This window comes from Poecilia formosa, unplaced genomic scaffold (genome assembly GCF_000485575.1).
Source record: "Poecilia formosa unplaced genomic scaffold, Poecilia_formosa-5.1.2 Scaffold67, whole genome shotgun sequence".
NCBI lineage: Eukaryota > Metazoa > Chordata > Actinopteri > Cyprinodontiformes > Poeciliidae > Poecilia > Poecilia formosa.
The window spans coordinates 1,535,122-1,554,078 of NW_006800006.1; the positions used below are offsets into that span (position 1 = coordinate 1,535,122).

General features: G+C 38.4%; 1 protein-coding gene across 1 annotated transcript in view; it reads left to right on the forward strand.

Annotated features, from left to right (window-relative positions):
* slc1a7a (solute carrier family 1 member 7a) overlaps window positions 1–18,957 on the forward strand; it is a 47,242-nt gene that overhangs the window by 3,887 nt on the left and 24,398 nt on the right. Inside the window, exon 2 of the mRNA XM_007554930.2 lies at window positions 6,172–6,251. Coding sequence (XP_007554992.1) covers window positions 6,172–6,251 — 80 coding nt within the window. The remainder of the gene's footprint in view (window positions 1–6,171; window positions 6,252–18,957) is intronic.

Consider the following 18,957-nt stretch of genomic DNA (forward strand, 5'->3'; position numbering starts at 1 on the left):
ATGATTTCACTGACCCCAAACCTCACAGCATTCTGGGAGATGTCAGCAGAGGAAAGACTTCAGCTGCTCAACCTCTCATCGCCAGCTAAGCTAACTGGGCGGCATCAACTCACTCGCTCTCTGGTTACCTAGCAACAATCTGTGGAGGAACTCGCGCAGCAGCAGTTTCAGGTTTTGCTTCGTTGCTGCTTAAAAATAAAAACAATGTTGAGTGAAAGCTGTGGGTAAAACAGGAGAGGTTCCATCACAGGTTTAAAAGGGTTTCAGATATTAACGATAATTATCGATATCAACTGATATGAAACGCTTATATGTTTCAGCCTTATTCTGGAGCCTTACTGATCAGCTGCTTTTTTCAATTTTACTGCGTTATTTAAAGCTTTAGTAGTTTTGCCAAATTCCTCATTTGGGAAAACCAGGAATTTGGATTTGCCATAATAGTAATAGTACTACTAACAAGTACTGTAACTTGTTAATAGTAAACATCAACAATGCAGGCTTCTGGGGCAAAAAGATTAAAAATAAATGCATGCGATTTGAAAGAAAAGAAACTTTCCATTTCAGGCACAAGTTTACCATTCAAAAAAAAAAAAAAAAAAAAACTCATAATTGTCCGAGCTGATGGAAATTTCCAAAAATAATGCGAACGTAATTGCACAGGGAGCTGCGAACCTCCGGCATGACGGTGCAGATTAAAGATTAGCAGCTTCAACAGGCATCCTGCTGCTCTTCAAACAATATTTTGTTCTTTTTCCTTTGTTAAGTTTCAGCGAAATTACTGCACAGTCTGCCGAGAGACAAATCATGAGATAATCGTCACGCCATCAGCGTCAGGCATTATTATAGGAAAAACTTTAACGCCGGCTTTCAAAGAGAAACTTCAAGAATCCATACATCTGCTGAGTTAATGGGCCTCCTGTCTGCGTGTGTGTTTGCGTGTGTGAAAGAGAGAGAGTGTGTGTGTGTGTGTGGGAGTACTGACACTGTTTGTTCCACTGTTTAGCAGATGCCAGGACACAGTGACAGCTGTGATTGTCCTTCACACACACACCAACTAGCACACGCTGGTATATGCCCTCAGTATGTCCTCATATACACCCCCCCCTCCCTACTTCACACACACACACACACAACAAAATGAACACACTCATTTGCGCTAAAAGCCCTGCCACTCCAAAACACAAGCGAAAAGCTTTCATTGCTCCGTCATCTCACAGATGTCATGTACTTACATTTCTGTTCTCGGCCCTGAGCTCTGCGCTTTTAGTTTTCCTGACTTCCATTAAACAAAAAGATGTTAATGTTGCCCATAAGCTAAAAGACAGAAATGTTTTTTTGTTCTTTTTCTTTTTTTTTAAGCCATTGCAGGCAGTGAACCCCGCATATCCTACGAATCTCTTTCAAGGCAAACAGGTTCATTAGATTTTTTTTTTTTTTTTTGCGGTAAGAAGAAAGTCTCAGAACAGGAGCGACTCGACTCATCCAGGTTTGAATGGATGAAATCTAAACCAGTTCTTGTTCTTTCATCATAATTTGGTCTGAAATAAACGAGAAAGCAAAGCATGTCTGCAATTCAGGGAACATCACAAAAGATCACAAGGTCCATCTATTTACTGCAGCTGCTCCACATGCTCCATCTATTTGCTTCATTTCTGTAATTGATTCACAAGCAGTAAAACTGCAGCAGAGCCAAAAACATTCAGGAGCAATTTGTTCCTTTTCTTTAAATGATTTTGTGTTTTATCATGTTGGCTGTTTTTTCTTCAGCCACAAATGAAACAGATGCTAAAGTGAGGAAGAAACATTTTTACCTTTAATGTTTCAACAGACCAGATCTGGGTCAGTTTTTTTGCGCTTTATATAATACTTATTTATACGTAAACGTTGGCTCAGTTGATGCAAATTCCACAAAATTTCACCAGGTTGTGTATTTTAAATGTTTATTTTAAATGTTCATAAGGTTTTCCTCCTTGGAAGCTTTCACCTGGCTGACGCTAAGTGAGACAAAGTGTTTCTATTGCCATCAACTCCTGTTCACAATGCATTTCTCTGAATATGCTGCTATTTACATTTATTATTTTTCATTTACAGATTTCTAAATTCCTTCAGATGTTACCGTTCATGTTTTCCACTGTTTTCTTTTTATATGTTTTGCATTGGACGGCAAAGATTTTTTTCATGCATTTAAAAAAAAAAGAAAAAAAAAAAAACATTTGTGGAGGTACAAACTGCAGAAAGAGACTTTTTGCATCAATAACGTCATGTCAGTGTTGAAACATAGCATTTCTATGGCAACATAATTCTGAGTCATGTTTGATATTGTGTTATGTATGTTATAACAACTATAGGTGACGGTTATTTGACCGTGGAATAAAATGGCTCTATGTGTCTGAAAACACACAGTACTGCTCCTTTAAACCGCTTGGATACGAACACCCTAACAACCAGCTTCTTTAGTAAAGACCTTCAGTCTCTTCCCCTCCTTCTGCAGGACGTCCGTGTCCGTCTTCTTGACATCTGTCCACTCAGCAGATTGTGCAGCCGACTGACCCAGATTGAGCGTTTAAAGGCTCAGGAAACATTTGCAGGTGTTTTGAGTTAATTATCTGATTAGACTGTGACACTTGGTTTCCAATAATTACCGGTTTCACAGTGTTCTAATTTTCTGACACTGATTTTTGCGTTTTCGTCATCTGTAAACATTTTTGGAGACATATCTGTAATTGGATATTTTTTAAAACTCAGCAAGCTGATATTTTAGTGTTAAAAAATAAGAATATTCTCTGTCATGTGTTTGGATGACAAAAAAACTGATTATGTGTTTTTAGAAAGCTCACATTACATTTATACTCACAGTGATGAATGCATCAATTTAACACGGTTAGCTTTCAAAGGTATCCGACTGATTGAATCCTTGTGAATGAAACAACAGGCGTCTCAGAGAGCTGGGATGGTTTTGTCCGAGTTCCTCTAATGAGGGTTTTGTAGCTGGAAACAGATTGAAGGAAGACGTTTAGTGACCCTTTGTTTCAGTTTTTGTTGGGTAAAATAAAATGTCCAATATGGCTCAGAGGACACTTGTGACAGGAGGTAATAATTATGTAAAATAGCTCAGAAGGAGCTCAAAACGCAGCATGTGAAGTTGTGTTTTCTTTTTTTTTGTTTTGTTTCTATCACATGTTGCTGTAAATCTTGAGTATGGAGTCTCCCACCTTACATTGGAACGACACATGAATCCTTCTGAGAAAACTTGCTATTTAACTTGCTATCGTTTACTTCTAAAGTGCCAGACTGTCTTGAAATCTTTTAAGATCGTCTGTGTTTGTTAAGCCACATCATCTACAAATCATTCTGGTTTAAAAATGGATCCGAAATTCAAGCAGATGCCTGCAGTATGTAGCTGAAATTCAAGGACCTTTTTCGTTCGGTGCACAACGTCGTTACGTCCGACATTCAACTCCCACAGAGTTCCAGAAACAGAACGTCAACAAACATCAGGAAATGTTTTTATCTTAAACAATGTTGAAAGTTTACAGGAAATTTGAAGATAATGCTTAAAAACCATTTCACCAAAGAGCCTTTTTAACCTGTCTAAAGGCTTATAACACACACTGAAGGAAACCCTGAACACGGTGGAGGCAGTGTGATGGTCTGGGCCACTTCGCTGTCCTTCCTCTGTCCTGCACAACTTAAGTCCTTCATATTTGCATCTGCCAAACTCATTCGCCGTTTTGTTTTTGTATTTTTTGGAGTATGCAACACAGCAGCTGCCACATGTCAGAAAATATCCCAGTGAAATAAACCTCAGGGGGCAGCTGTCAACGGTTGGACATCATTTGCAGTAAAAGTTCCCATAAACTTTAGAATTTCTGGTTCTGTTGTTGACTAAGGCGGGTAAATTCAGCTGGTTTCTTCCCTCCTCTGGGTGGAAGTGAGTAACGTGTTTTGTAGGAGAGGTGTGTGACACTGCATATCGTCATCTTCCCAAAATAAAGTAATTTTCTGCCAAAACTGATTTCCTATTTTTATTTTTTTACCTAAACAATCTCTTGGCAAAAAAGAGTTAATGATTTTAGTAAAAATCAATTTTGGCAAAATTAAATAAATAAATAAATAAATAACTTGAGCTATTATACTGGGAAGGTAACAATATTTTGTTATCAATCCGATAAAGTCGATACACCAGTATTGCAGGTACCGATACTTTTTCTATTATTGAATGTTTCTTACTTACTGAATCATTTTGCTAAACGACAGAATTTGAACATAGTTTAAAGGCATATAAACTATTTTACATATCCAAATAAACAGAAACTATAGTAAAACAAAAGACATTTCTACCCATTTACCTAAAAGAAAGTGCAAAAAAATGACCAATTAGGAGCAAATCAAAACAGATTTTTTGAGGTAGAATTGAGAAACTACAATAAAAAAAATAATGTAAAATTTTGAATCTGAAGCTCCGCCAAAGCTAATGATCTGCTCCTATTGATCCGATACCAATACTGACTTGGTATTGATATCATTGATACTTTGGCTCAGTGTCCCGACCTCTAGTTTGATTTGTTTCAGAATAATTTTCATTTTAGTTTCAGACATAGAGTAACACATTTCAGTCTTTTGTTTTTATGTCACATCATCTTAAGTTTTGTATATGAAACAGAATGCTTTATATCTAAATGTAATGTCTTCCAGAGGCCTCGTAATAAAGGTGCAAAGAAAATCAACTTTCACGTTGAAAACGGTCCTGACTTTTACAAACGATCTCATTTGTACCAAAGTCAGTCCTCAACAGCAAGCAGTCAAAATAAAAAATAATTGCAGCTTATTTTGGTTTTTCATTCTATCAATATGTCTCAAGGAAAAGTTGTGTTGTCTGGATGTTTGTTTGGTTTTTATTGCCTTTAATTGGCTTTGACATTTCTTAGCCTTTCAGGTCCTCCAGTGAGACCAATTAATTTTTGCCCTGGAGGCTCCGTTACGAATCCTCCGACAGCCGGTTGATTTTTTGTTTTTTTTGTTTTTTGGGAATAATGAGAACTTATTTCAAACACTGAGTTGGGGAGCAATCAAAAGGGGGGAGCAGATTAGAGGAGGAAATTGCCTTCCCACAGAGGACCGGGTCGCATTTTCACCGGACAGATACTTAGGATTCAGTTTGTGTTTCAGACAGTTTTATTTATGCCACTTTTTTTATGACATTTCCTCTATATATTGTAATTGATAAGTGAAATAATGAAAGTAGCTAATAAAAAATAAAAAAAGATAATATGAAAATCCAGTGGTTGAAATAAATCAAAATAAACAAACGCTCCACCATGAAACATTTTTGTTGTTGGTGTGGCCAACGTTGAGCGAAGTCAGCTGGTTGACTTTACAGATGAATTAATGAAGAGTAACCATGATAAGGCCGTCAATACCTTAAAACTACAGTATATAACTTTTATAAATGTTTTTTTTTTTTTTTACATATTTGTTAAAACTGTCACCATGTCATGATAACATCTTACAATACTGTCATATCAAGCTCTTCTGCAATCTGAAAGTGTTGCTCTAAGACAACACAGGCTGTGCTCCTTGGAAGCAAAACGGAGAGTAAAGGCTTAATCGAAAAGTTTATTGAGAAAAGTTAAGACAGTTTAGAAATTAAAGTCACACTGGTCTTTTGTGTTTGCCAATAATTTTTATAATATGTTTGGTAGGTCTTAAGGTCTTCATCACTTTTCAGTTGTGAAGAAAAAAAAGTATAATTAAGAAATACCACGGAGGGTCACATCAAGTATCGTGTAGAACAAAGTGTAGAAACAGGCAGCAAGGCCTTTCAGAATCTCTCTCTCTCTCAGAGGTCACATCAAGGTCAGGGACTGTTATTGACAAGTAAATGAAAAATAACTTTTCACTGAAAAACCTTTTTGGAAGAAGAAACTTCTGATGACCTGAAATCTGGAGTTGCGTGGAGATCCTGCTTTAAACTGAAACGCGGCGAACAATGTACTCTGAGAAGAGTTTAATTTTTAAGTCTATTCAGTGGGAAAAACACAAAGACCAGCGCTTTCTCAGGCTCCAATTTACTGAAGAAACAATCAGTGATGCATCTCGGTTCTCAGACATCTGCACTGTGATTGGCTGTCAGCGACTACATCCATTAAAAAACGTCTCTGTTGCTTTCAGGAAGTGAAGTACTTCCAGTTTCCCGGTGAGCTGCTGATGAGGATGCTGAAAATGCTAATCTTGCCTCTTGTCGTTTCAAGGTAAGAGAACCAGCTCTGTTAGACAGAAACACTTCAAAATGCACACATATGCACACACACACACACACACACGCTGTGTGCTACTGTCTGACACACACTTTTTGTAGTTATTAACAGCATCTGCTACAGTTCTGGCTGGACATTTGACTGCTCTGCTTGGCAGAAATGTCGAGAATAAATTTCCTCCAGGAGTGAGCTCTGAGGCACTCAGGAGGCTGGAGTTATCCCGTTCCAAACAAGCTCTGATCTGTTTTTGAGATTGTTATCCTGTCGGGCTGTCCGGCTGTGTTCAAGTCAAAGGAAAGTGTTTTGTTTTTTTAACACAAGAATCAGGCGCAGTGATGACAGCATCACTTGACAAGGTGGTTGGAAAAATCTAAAGCATCCAAGTTTTCAGTCTTACCTTAAACCAGCTGGTGAAGGGTTTGTTGTTCTGACTGAGCAATAAACCTGCACAGCCGAGTGAATTTATGACACAACGTCTCAGAAATTTTCTAGAAAAAAACTTGGAAATTTGAGAGTAATCTGAGTTTTTTGAGAAAACACAACCTGGAAATTTCTGAGCCTGGGAAGTTGAAAATTTTGTAGAAAAATTTGCTAGGAAAAAAAAAAAAAGAGGACTTTTGAGATTAACCTCCGAGATTTCTGAGAAAGAAACTTGGACATTTTTGGAAAGCTGAAACTTAAAAAAAAATAAAACAACAGAAGAACAGAACGTTTTGTAAGCTCAGACAAAACATCCTGAGTTTTGTCTGAGTTTTTTGTAAACTGACTTTACTGACTACAAAAAAACTGTAAAGTCAAAAAACTGACTTTACAAATTCACAAATTTCCAAGTTTGTTCCCCAAAATTTCTGAGTTTAATCTCAAACTTTCTGAGTATTTTGGTGGAAATGTACTCCTCAATTTTTTCCTATCTGCAATGGCCGTCGTAATAATCCCCACAACATATCAGGGTCTCGCTGCTTAGCTGACCCTGAGCTTGACCTAATCATAGCAATTTGTGGGATTTAAACCAAAGTCGAATCAGGGCCAGAAAACCAACCAATTAAAATGAACCTCATCATTTTCACATACGTTAAAGGTTGCGTATCCATCCAGACTCATGCCAGAACTACTGATGGCTACAAAGACAGTGTGGTTTCCTTGAGCCTTGTTACACAACATTTAGCCATTTATTAGTGGTGTATTTCCATGGAAACCTAATGGTATTACAAAATGGGAGAGCAAATGTGTGAGTAAAAAAACACCTTGTGTTTGTTTTGTTTCAACTATTTGCTGGTTTCGCGAGCAAAAGTAGAATTTACATATTTTAATGAATTAATCAAGATTCCATGAATTAGATTTCAGGGAATGATCAGATTTGTTTTATTTATTAAGTCAGGGACGAAATCAAGACCTATAAAAATTGGACATGGCAGCTAACTCATGTTTATGAATATATTTGAGTCCAATATAATTTTGACTCTGTGTAGATTGGAGAAAAACACATAAAATTCAGAGGTGTGTCCTCAATCCTGAGTTATAAACAACTCCTTGATGTAGAGTTCTCAAATCAGTCCACACCACTAAAAGAAGAGTTCAAATGTCTCATTAAAAATCCAACTTTAACATGATTTTAACCCCAAAGGTGACTGGATGTAAAATTCTTGACGGGAACCTAATGTGTGTGTAACTCACTGTGTATTGAATCCGTCTTGCCAAGTGAAGGACATCAAACAGGCCTGAATGAACAAGACTAAACGAATCTCTAATGTATCCTGGTTTTTGGAGAAGAATCATTGTTGCTGCATTTCTCCCCATGTATGCTCAGACATACAAAGAGAGCCTTAGAGTTATTTACCACACTGGTTCTGAGTCGTTGCCTCTGGCAGCAATCATTAATGCTTTAAATATGTTCCGACTGAGAAATCAGCTCAGGTCTCCTTTCTTCCTCAGACTTGATGAAATATATATGGCAAGAAAAATAATAAAAGTTGCGCATTCTGGGAAAAAATACAGCCACTCTGCTGAAAGCACATGTGCTGCATCAGGATAAGGTGTTTAGCTTTCAATTTGAGGTGGCTTCTCAGTTTTATTATGAATCATGATCCAACGAGAACGACTACTTAGGAAAGCCTGGCATATCTTCATGTCCTCTATTAGAGTTATCTCCATTTTTCCCCCCTCTACAAAACAGAAAAACAGGTTTTACAGTGCAGCCATGACGCAATGCAAATACTCACCTTCTGAACCTTTTCACTTTTTTTTGTTAACATTAATAACAGTAGTTTTAATGCATTTCATTACAGTTTTCTGTCACATACAAGCACCAATTACCGCTGCTATTAGCTAATCTAACACAGCTGTGGTTGATTAGCTCATTTAAACACCTGCTCCACTGATGTTCTGTCAGAGTTGGTGTTTAGGTCGCCTTTTTATTATTTTGCAACTGAACTGAAACACGCCGAATTCCACAGCACATCTACGTATTACGGTTGTCAAAGTCAAGCTAGCATATGTGAACTACTTCCCTCTCCCTCTCTACTTATTTTTTCTAATTAAACTTTTTTTCGGACCTTCTTATCTAGTCATTGTAGTGTTCACAATGAGAAGCAAAGCAGTGTGTCCCTTTTTCTTTTACACCAATTGTAGCTTAAATTTAGCTAAAATTGGTGTGCTGGTTAAGCCCATCAAATCTCAGCAGACATACATTAAGGTTTATGCTTTTAGCGTGTCTTGCGTAATGTTAACTTTGCAAAGCACACATAATGAGCACTCTCATTTTTAAGCCTCAGGAAAAAATGTCGGGTGATGTTTTTTCCAGATTCCAATTCATTTATTTGCTTCCAGCAGACCTGCAGGGGTCTTCCTGCGTACCTGAACGATGATTAGGCCAGATGTGAAGGACAACATTGATGAGATTGTTCCTCTACCCAATTACTTTTTGAAGAATCCAGGATTAAAGAGTAATATGTTTCTGGGAACACGGGTCACCGTGTGCCGACTTCAAAGCATGCTTGATCATCTGGGGGGGGCCCCCTTCATAAGCTCTTGGTTTCCTGCATGAGATCAGCGGCATGTATCGCACACACGCTCCAAACGAATCATGCAAACGCACAGGAAACATCCAGGCTGCTTTGTGCAATAAGCTACTTAAAACTGATGCAACAGCAAAGACTGGATGAGAAGTTAATCCCCCCACCTCCTCTCTCTCCATCGCTCCATCTCTGCTGTCTGTTCTCCCGCTTTGTCTTCATCTCTGTCTGTTGGTGTTTACACACATTTTCTTTGAAAATTTCCAGTTTTCATCCTGGAACATTCCGCTCTAAGCATGGAGACATGTTTATTAATTCCTCCTAGTGTCATTTTCCTTTATTTTTTTTTTTTATTTTTTTTTTGCATTTGGGTTCCACTTTAGTGCCAAACATGGATCACGTCATAGGAAAAGACATGAACTGATCTGAAGTCGTCTCTGCAGGTCAATCCAGCACATGGGAGAATAAAAGCAATCAGAGTGATTATTTAACTGATGCTGTGAGTCTGCGGCGCATCAGACTGCGTCTCGGCCGCAGCAACGACGCGTATTGAGCCTNTGTGAGCAATCAGCGCAATCAAAACCAGTCGTAAAGTGTTATTTTGTGGAATGTGGTGAAGTGCTTGGTTGAGCGAGTCAGTGAGCTTCTGCTTTAGTTTGAACGACAAAAGCATGTAGGGAAGGAAATGTAATTCAGCCCCTTTTATAAAATTGAATACAAGGAGACAAAGCCGCCATGGATCTATTATTTTTGTCAGAACTGTTATGTAATTCACGCAATAAAAATGTCGTATTATGATACAAAAATCCCTGCATTCCTAGTCGCTTTAATTCAAACAATGCTTGAATTAATTCTAAAATTAGATTAGATTAGATTTGTTAGAGAATGAGAATATGAATGAATTTGATTGGATGATTTCACAGGTTGCACAGATACAATAATAGATTTAAAATATGACATAAGATTTATAAAGGTATACTTGTAAAAGTGCAAACAATAATCCTAATTGCTTATAAATGACTGGTGTTATTTATAGCCTAAGGCCAAAAAAAGAGAAAATGTCTCATACATAAATACTAAAACATACATAGTTTTCCCATAAATTGAAAATAAACCTGTTTCCTTCCTAGATGTATTTGGCAGATTACTTGAAATTCAAACACAGGGTTGAAACTTGCGGTGCTCTCTTGACTTTTTAAAATGTTAAAAATAAGGAAAAACTGGACATTCGCTACATCCGCTTTGAGCTAACAAAAATGTCGGAAGGCTAACTGGGATAAAGATTTGCTTTATTTGATTCCTTGTTACTTACAACCTCTGTCTACCAAGGAGCCTTAAGGACTAGGACATGCTTTGTAGTCTGTTAGGTAGGAATATTTATAATTTATTTGGAAAGTACTCAGTCTGCCAATACAGTTAGTGATGCTAACTGTGCTAATTGCTAACAGCTTAGCAAAATGATCAACCAGACAAAGCTATAATAAAGAGTAAGAAAACTGAGAGAAAATATAAAGTTAAAGTTTGCTGTTAAAATAATAGCAAATTTGAGAGGAGAAAGTAGCAGAGCAAGAAGAAATAGAATTAGTTCTGCAGTAGCCAAATCCTGTGGTAGCATATCTACAGAGATAGCCCAGGAAACCTAAGCCAGTATGACTATAAGCTTCATCAGAAAGAAAAGTTTTAAGCCAAGACTTAAAAGACGACAGTGAGAGACGGGGTGTCTGAATAACACAGTAGAGGAGCCCAATAACTAAAGGATGTGATTCCCATTCTACCTTTAGAACCTTTAGGAATCAGCACCAAACCTGCAAAGTGCTCTGTTACGGACATATGGACCAGTCAAATCTCTGATTAAGGGTTTTATGTGAGCAGGAGAATCTTAAAGTCCATTCTGGATTTAACAGGGAGCCAGTGGAGGGAGTCTAAAATAGGGATTGTTTAATTATCCTGGTCAAAAATAACACAGTCTTTACTCTGTGTTATTAAGCAGTTTTTCAGATACTCTGGTTCAAAGACAACAACTTCTGTTTAGTCAGAATTTAAAAGCAGAGAATTTCCAGTCAGTCGGGTTTTTTGGTCTTTAAGACATGCCTGTAGTATACTTAAGTGACTGGATTTATCAAAATTTATGGATTAAAAAAATGAAGCTGAGTGTCATCAGCATAGTAGTGGAAGTTTTTCCCTTGCTGTATGATGATTTTCCCTATTGGAAAAAGAGAGTCGACCCAAGCACAGAACCCTGCAGTACTCCATAAGGAGCGGTTTCAAGAAGCTAACGTCACAGTCTGGTTAGCGCTGTCGTATTAGCGCTAAAAGGGCATTTTACAGTCTAAGTAGTCTAGACTGCATTTGATCATCATCATCTTCATTCCCAGTTCAAATCAATAATTCTTAAACCGGTCAATGTGGAGCTGAATAACTCCACACTAAACAGATTTGTGATGCCTTTAATCTATTCATGAAAGCTAAGAAGGTGTCACTTTCAAAGTGTTTGTTTCTGTAAGTTCATGTTAAAATTATAGTAGCAGAAAAACCTTCAACATGTGGACAATTTAAACTTAGACCAAAATGTTATTTTTCCTATTAGAGACTCTTTAAGACTAAGTTTGTAATTTGTGAAACAACCTTTTCTCATCCTCATGAACCTGGTACGATGACACGTCATATTATGAGTACATAATATTACAACATTGCAGAAAATCACGGACAAATGCAAATTAAAGAAAAGATCTCAGATCACAAATCTAAATTGTTGTATTTTGCTACATTCAAAGCTGAAATTCCTTGTTTTCAATGTTTTATATACCATGAAGGACCAGGTTCCTCTACACTAAGGTTCACTGCCTGTTTTCTACTATTGATTTTTTTTTGTCACTATTTGTCTCTGCCAAAACAAGATTTTTACATACAAAATGAAAGCATAAGGAGGCTCCCAGCGTGGTGACCACTGCTTTTTTGTTTTTGTTTTGTTTTGTTTGTTTTTTTTGGCCTGACGCATTCATGGGATAATCTGGTTTCCGCTTTGGTTGGTGCACAGATGGCACTGGGAGGGGAAAAACGGGGACAGACACGCCGTGGGGCCAGAGAGGACATTCACCCCTAGATAAGCCCTACTGTACTGCGCGCCAGGCCGAGCAGCCAGCCTCTGGGTCCCGGCAAGACCCTCCAGCAGAAGAGAGGAGGGGGAAAAAGCAGGTGAAACCCTGTGAGACTGCAGCTGGATCAGCATCAGGCAGAGTGAGACATTCACACATGGTCTATAAATGATCCTGAAAGTGGGCGGCGTAGCGGGCCGACGGTGGTCATCCGAAGCTAACGGGAAACGCCTTCAAGGCTCAATACGCGTCGTTGCTGCGGCCGAGACGCAGTCTGATGCGCCGCAGACTCACAGCATCAGTTAAATAATCACTCTGATTGCTTTTATTCNAAAGCAGAAGCTCACTGACTCGCTCAACCAAGCACTTCACCACATTCCACAAAATAACACTTTACGACTGGTTTTGATTGCGCTGATTGCTCACACATTTTTCTTGCAACCTGCCTTTTTTTTCCTCCATAGCTTTCATTCAGAAACAAGGTTAGATCAGAACCGAACACGACTCTTTCTGCTTCTGCCTCCACATTGTATGGCGTTACTATGTCCCACTCTTTCTGCAATCTGAATCATGCCCTGAAAAAGTCACAACAAGGCAATGCCTTACAAAAAAAATAGATCTTAAAAATAAATAAATAAATAAATAAATAAGGATCCTAGTTTTTCCATATTTCGATAAACTAAAAATCTAACAAAATAGAGTTACATAAACTAACTTTCTAATGAAGAGAAAATGTGAGAAGCTAAAAGACACAACAAGTCTCCTCAAAAACCTTTAAGCATGTTTAAGAAAAAAAAAAAAAAACAGTTATGCAACTAGTTACCAAAGATGAACTGTGGAGGCCAAAGGTCTGGACCTGGTTATTGACTGAAATCGGTCTCCCTCCCCAATTACTGGTTCTTAAAACGACCCTGAACCTCCCGCCGTCCCTCTCCAGCTCACACTGAGATTTGAAGGAGCCTCTCTGCTCTGCAGAGGAAACTCATTTCAGGCTGACTTGATAACAAGCACTGGAGTTTGTCTCATGTGTTTCCGTGCTGGTCCTGTTGCCGGGCAACTATTCAAAGTGTCACATTTATTGACTGCTGAGACAGACTCCAAGTCCTCGGCACAAACCTAGAACATGAAGGAGGATAAAATAAAACTTTTGTTTTTAGACAGAAAAAAACAAAATTATTTCTGTTTTCTAAATGCCACAATATTGAGAGAATGAACATGTCAGAAGGCAAGAAAGTCACTGAGTTGGCAACAGTGGGATGACTATTAACTATAAACATGCAGACATGACCTGATGGGCCGGTCTGTCAGTCAAACCTCTCTCTGCAGAGCAGAAGAGAACAGTGGTTGATTTGTAGACCTTTGCTGATGGGGATAATATCGGCTTCATATGTATCGGTCGATCACCGCTCTCCCAAAACGAAGGAAATCTGTGCCGATAAATAGACACACTCCTACTGTCTTGCAGATGTTTGATATTCCCTCAATATTTCCACATAATGTTCTTTCCTCATGATGTCATCAATTTCATGATGAGACCAAAATCTACTGGATTTGCTTTTCTAAGCTTGTCCTCTCCTTTCTTGTGGGTTGTTCCTAATATCATCATAAAATGTAAAAGATAACATCATCTGTCCTGCAAAAGACAACATATGGCTTTTTTTTATTTCTTCTTTCGATTGGCTACTTGAGAGATCTTATTCCAGCAGTCCGTTAAAGAATATATATTTTATTTTGTAGGAACTAGAGGTAGGTATGTTTATGTCTAGTCAAGAGAAAATGTCAGAGAAAATGTAAATCTACAGCTAAGACTTCGGCTGCATGCTTCATGCCACAATTGGTTTGCTTGGTAGGTCAGGAAGCGGAGTTGGATCAACGAGAGGTTTATGGAAAATTGGTTTTCTTAATCTCAGCGTACAGAGGGCCAGATAAACACGGCAGAGTCGAGCAGAGCCAAGAGAATCCTCTTCCCGACTCGGTCTGCTGTCCATGAACCTCCTGTTGCTCCAAATAAGGCAGAAGAAGAGAGTCAGACAAATGAGGAAAAACTGTCCGGACGCTGTTTTTCCACTGATGGTCACGAAGCATTCAGCTTTACATCAACTACAGGGAGTGTGTCATGGTGGGGTTTTTTTTTTTGTTTTTTTTTTTTTTGCTGTTTTTTCTTTATTTTTTAGAACCGTCACAGCAGCTCACTGAAAGAGAACGGAACGATGTAAAGAAAGGGGCTATTTTTCTTGATTTTAATTCATCCTGTCACAAACTGAAATACTCCACATTCAAACAATACCCTTTTCCAGCTGGAGCTTGTTGTGCACAGTCACACTTCTTTCTACGGGATTTGTGATGACTCAGTGTGGCACGGACCTGCTTGTGAAAGTCTTACAACTAAGGCAACGGCGGTACAAAGTGCACCCCTCGTCGCATCTAGAAACCCAAAATAAAAACCGGGGAAATCAAATTTAGAAGCTGCCGCAGAGTTAGAGGACTCACACGACCTATAATTATCTGAGCTGCTCAAGCAAAAGGCCAGGGTGTCAGTCCTAGATGTCAAGGATAACCCTCTTCCAAGGAGCCGCTGCTGTCTCTCTTTCATCTGGATGTGGGATTACTCTAATGCTCTTGCACAGCAAAGGTGGAGCAGGGAAGGCTCTAAGCTCCATATGGCCCTGAACTCTTGGGCAGATCGGCCACGCATGTGCTCCAACCTGCCGAGGTCAAGGAGGCTGCACATGGCAGGTGCCAACGCTCTAATCCCGCCCAGTCTCAAGAGCAGCTCAGCTGCAAGGTTTTTTGGTTACTGTGCCTTGCAAAGGTATTTAAGGCCTTTGTAGTTGGCGAGATGTGGGAAAAGCTCAAACTATGGGACAGCATCAGCTGCTATTTATGTGACTGAGCAACACAAGTCAATGCATCACAGTGAAATGGAAATTATACATGTTAATCTTGAGAGTTTTAAATAAAGGCAAGTGGACTTCTCAAGACATGTCTCCTCTCAAAGAGGGTTTCTCAGTTCTGAAACTTGGGTTGGAAATATCAGTTTTAAGATGTAACCAGAAGCACTTACACTGATGGGGCAATGGGGATCATTAACGAGGCCCTTGATATTACTAATGAAGGCCATCAAGGTCACATGAGTCTCTGAATTTAGACTCTTTCAATTCCTTGTTGGAGTTGCTGACACTGATAATCTTAACAAGCCCCCAACAAAGCCAACATCTGCACTGTTTTGGTCACATGTCCAAAGGTGTGAATTTCTGTGAATCTGTCTGGGAAGACGAGCCAACGCTGCAGTGGAGGTGTTAGAAAGACGAAATCTTGAAAAATGAAACATGTTGGCATTGTCTGGGACTTGCTAGAATTATTAGTGTCAATGACACCAGCAGGGAATTGATTAGTCATGACAATGAGCTTGCTAGTGACCTAAAAAACTCTCGACATTATCTTGTCGTGGATACCAGTCTCGTTTGGAGTAGGGGACAAAGCAAACATGTGGAAGATGGTGCTCTGGTTGATTGAGTCTAACATAATCTGAGTGCAACGCTATGTATGATGTTATGTCACCATGCACATATCGTCATCATGATGATCCATCATGTTGAGTATTTTGCGTTGCGGATGCTTTTCATCAGCAGTTTGATGGAAAGATGGATGGAGCTAAATACAGGGTAAGCCTAAAAGAAAGGCTGCAAAAGGCTTAAGAGGACCATGTGTTAGAAAGATCTAGTCAAAGACCAGACGTCAACTACCCGAGAACCTGATGTTAACTAATTATGTCCATTCACTCTGAGACTGAGCTGTTTTGTAAAGAAAGTATGTAAATGTAGTAACAGCCCAAGACTTGAAGCTGGAATTGCAGCAAATGCTGGTCCAGCAAACTCTTCATTCATTAAGAATGCATACAAAAACACGACTTTTCAGAAATTCAACAACTCAACTGGATGGTAGCAAAGTTAGCACTGTTGCCTTTCAACAACAAGTTCCTGGCCAATACGGTTAAAAATATACATGCTAGAAAAAAAATAAATAAAATGGATATAGTCCTTTTCTGGTTTTCAAAATGTAAAAAGTGCCATCTGAGGTGAATCACAAGTTACAACACATCATAAATGACATAAGCATTAGAAAAGGCAACAAAGACAACAGAAGCAGTGATGAAAATCATTAAACAGCCTAGAGACGCCTGTAGCTGGATTAGTTAGAAACATGCGTTTCCTCTACAACTCCCATTTTCAAAGCCCTGGCTTCAGTTGAATAAGTCTTTTCAAGTCCATCTTTGTGAAGGTTGAGGTTCAGATTATTGCGACACTAAACATTATTTATTCATGTTCCATTCAGCTGCAGACTCATAGAAGCATTTCAAACACATCCTATTCAGAAGAGTCTTTGACCTCTGAACCCTGTCCCTGAAGTCTGCTAATCTGTTCCATCTGGACTCACTTCAACATGATGAAGCCAAAGAATGATAAAGTACAAAATACATATTCATTCTGGACTTTCCTGTTCCAACCTAAAACATTTTCCCTTATAGTTTTACAAAAAAGACTTTCGGGTACCAAGCAGTATTTATTCACATATGAGACTTTAACAGAACAATTAAAACTTGTTTCCACAAATAATTTGACATGATAATTTGCCTTCGACCTGTTCAATCCACGAGGAAAATAAAAATTCCGTAGAGGGGAAATAACAAAGTAATAAGCACCACAAAACCTGGTTGCAAAGACAAGTAGTTTGAAGTAACATTGATTTTATTGAGTGATTGATTAATTTGTCAATTAGTATGTTTTTCTTGACATTTACTCATGTACAAGCTAAAGCCACAGTTGCAAACATTTACATTGTTCTCACTGTACAAAGGTATCAGTCAGAACAAGGAATTATCCCATGGACATTAATACGTAGACCCCTCATGGAGCGGGCCGGCCCGTTGCTACAATACGTAACAGTGTCAGCCATACTGAATGTGGAATATGTGCCAGTAAGCTAATACAAGTAAATGGACCAAACTTTATAAAGTGCCGTTCTACAAAGTATTTTAAGTTAATACCTGCCATTGACACATTTTCTCACACACATTAATATATTTGGCAATCAAATAAATTACTAAAGAGAGCGTTTCTAACTTTTGATGTGATCAATTGTTTTGGGGCATTTCTGAGTAAAGAGCACAATGTTTTATTTGATAGAAATTATTCTGATAATTTTTATATTGAAATTGATGAACAGACACACTTTTACAGTGTTTTATTAAAGAATATATCCACAATTGCTATAATATACCATAATTTAATGTACATTTAACATTTCAAGACGAGAAACAAATAATTTTCCTGTATTTATTTTTTATACATTATTGATAAATGACTTTTGATTTATAAACCAGTCATTGTCAAACATTAAACTACATATTTTTCTTACTTTTTTCCAGAGAATAAATATTTATTACAGTATGTCAACTCTGCTATTGACAGCAACGAGTGAAAATAATTATAACAGAGTAAATTATTTTTATTTTGTTACATAAGCTACATTAATACACTAATACTTCAGATTGAGATATTTAAAAATACACAAAAAGTGAATAAAACATTTATTAAACTGGGAACACTGGTCACAGGCAGGACTTCAGTCTGCTGGTCACACTGTGAGAACTCCAATGACTTCTGAGACATCCTGGTTCACAGGCTAAAGCCAAGGATAAAAGAGAAAGTATCCAAAAGTATAATAGAAAATACATACGGTATATGTTTCTTTCCCATTCAGAAAAATACATTTTCAGCATGTTGGGCTCTTGACTCGTAGCATTCTTTATAGCTAAATACCGTCATGCAGGGGCGGATCTAGAAAATTATTTATGGGGTGGCAAGAGGGTGGCAGGGACCCGTTGCTATGGCAACCGACAGACAACAGGTCAAAGAGCAGATAGAGCAGAGATTACCGATCAGGGGAATCAACACCAAAAAGCAAACATTTCCCACACAAAAAAGTAGCAAAAACACTAAAACAGAACATCCAGTCTGTTACATTATGTTGTCAGGCTTAATGTCTATATTGTGATTATTAATAAGTTTTCGCCTGAACACCACGGCGGTTGATTAGCTGATTTAAACAGCTGCTCTACTGATGACTTGGTGGGCGGGTTGTTTAGTGCTAGGAACCAAAACACACCGAACTGCGCAGCACATGCTAAGGCTATCAATGTCAATAGAAGGCCAGCAACAGTTCGGCTAGTATAACTGACCCACTACTCACTTGTTCAATCTTTTCTTTAAATTAAGACATTTTCCTCACCTGTGAAATCTGAAGCCCTTATTACCATTATCTATGGGTGAATTAACTGCTAAACATTGCGTCCGCTGTTCTGATTCTTTGCGTGATTGTAGTATTTTCCTGACCACCGATATTCCTGACTCAATGGACAGAAATGGCGCGTGTGTGACTTACGATAAATCACATAATGTCCAGTCCAGTAACATATATATATATCCATCAATACTCCCTCGCGCTCTGTCCTTCTCTCGCACTTCCCGCTACTTAGCAGTGGGTGTCAGGTTACATTGTGTTGCATTCAGTGTTGTCGGAAAAAAGAGTTTC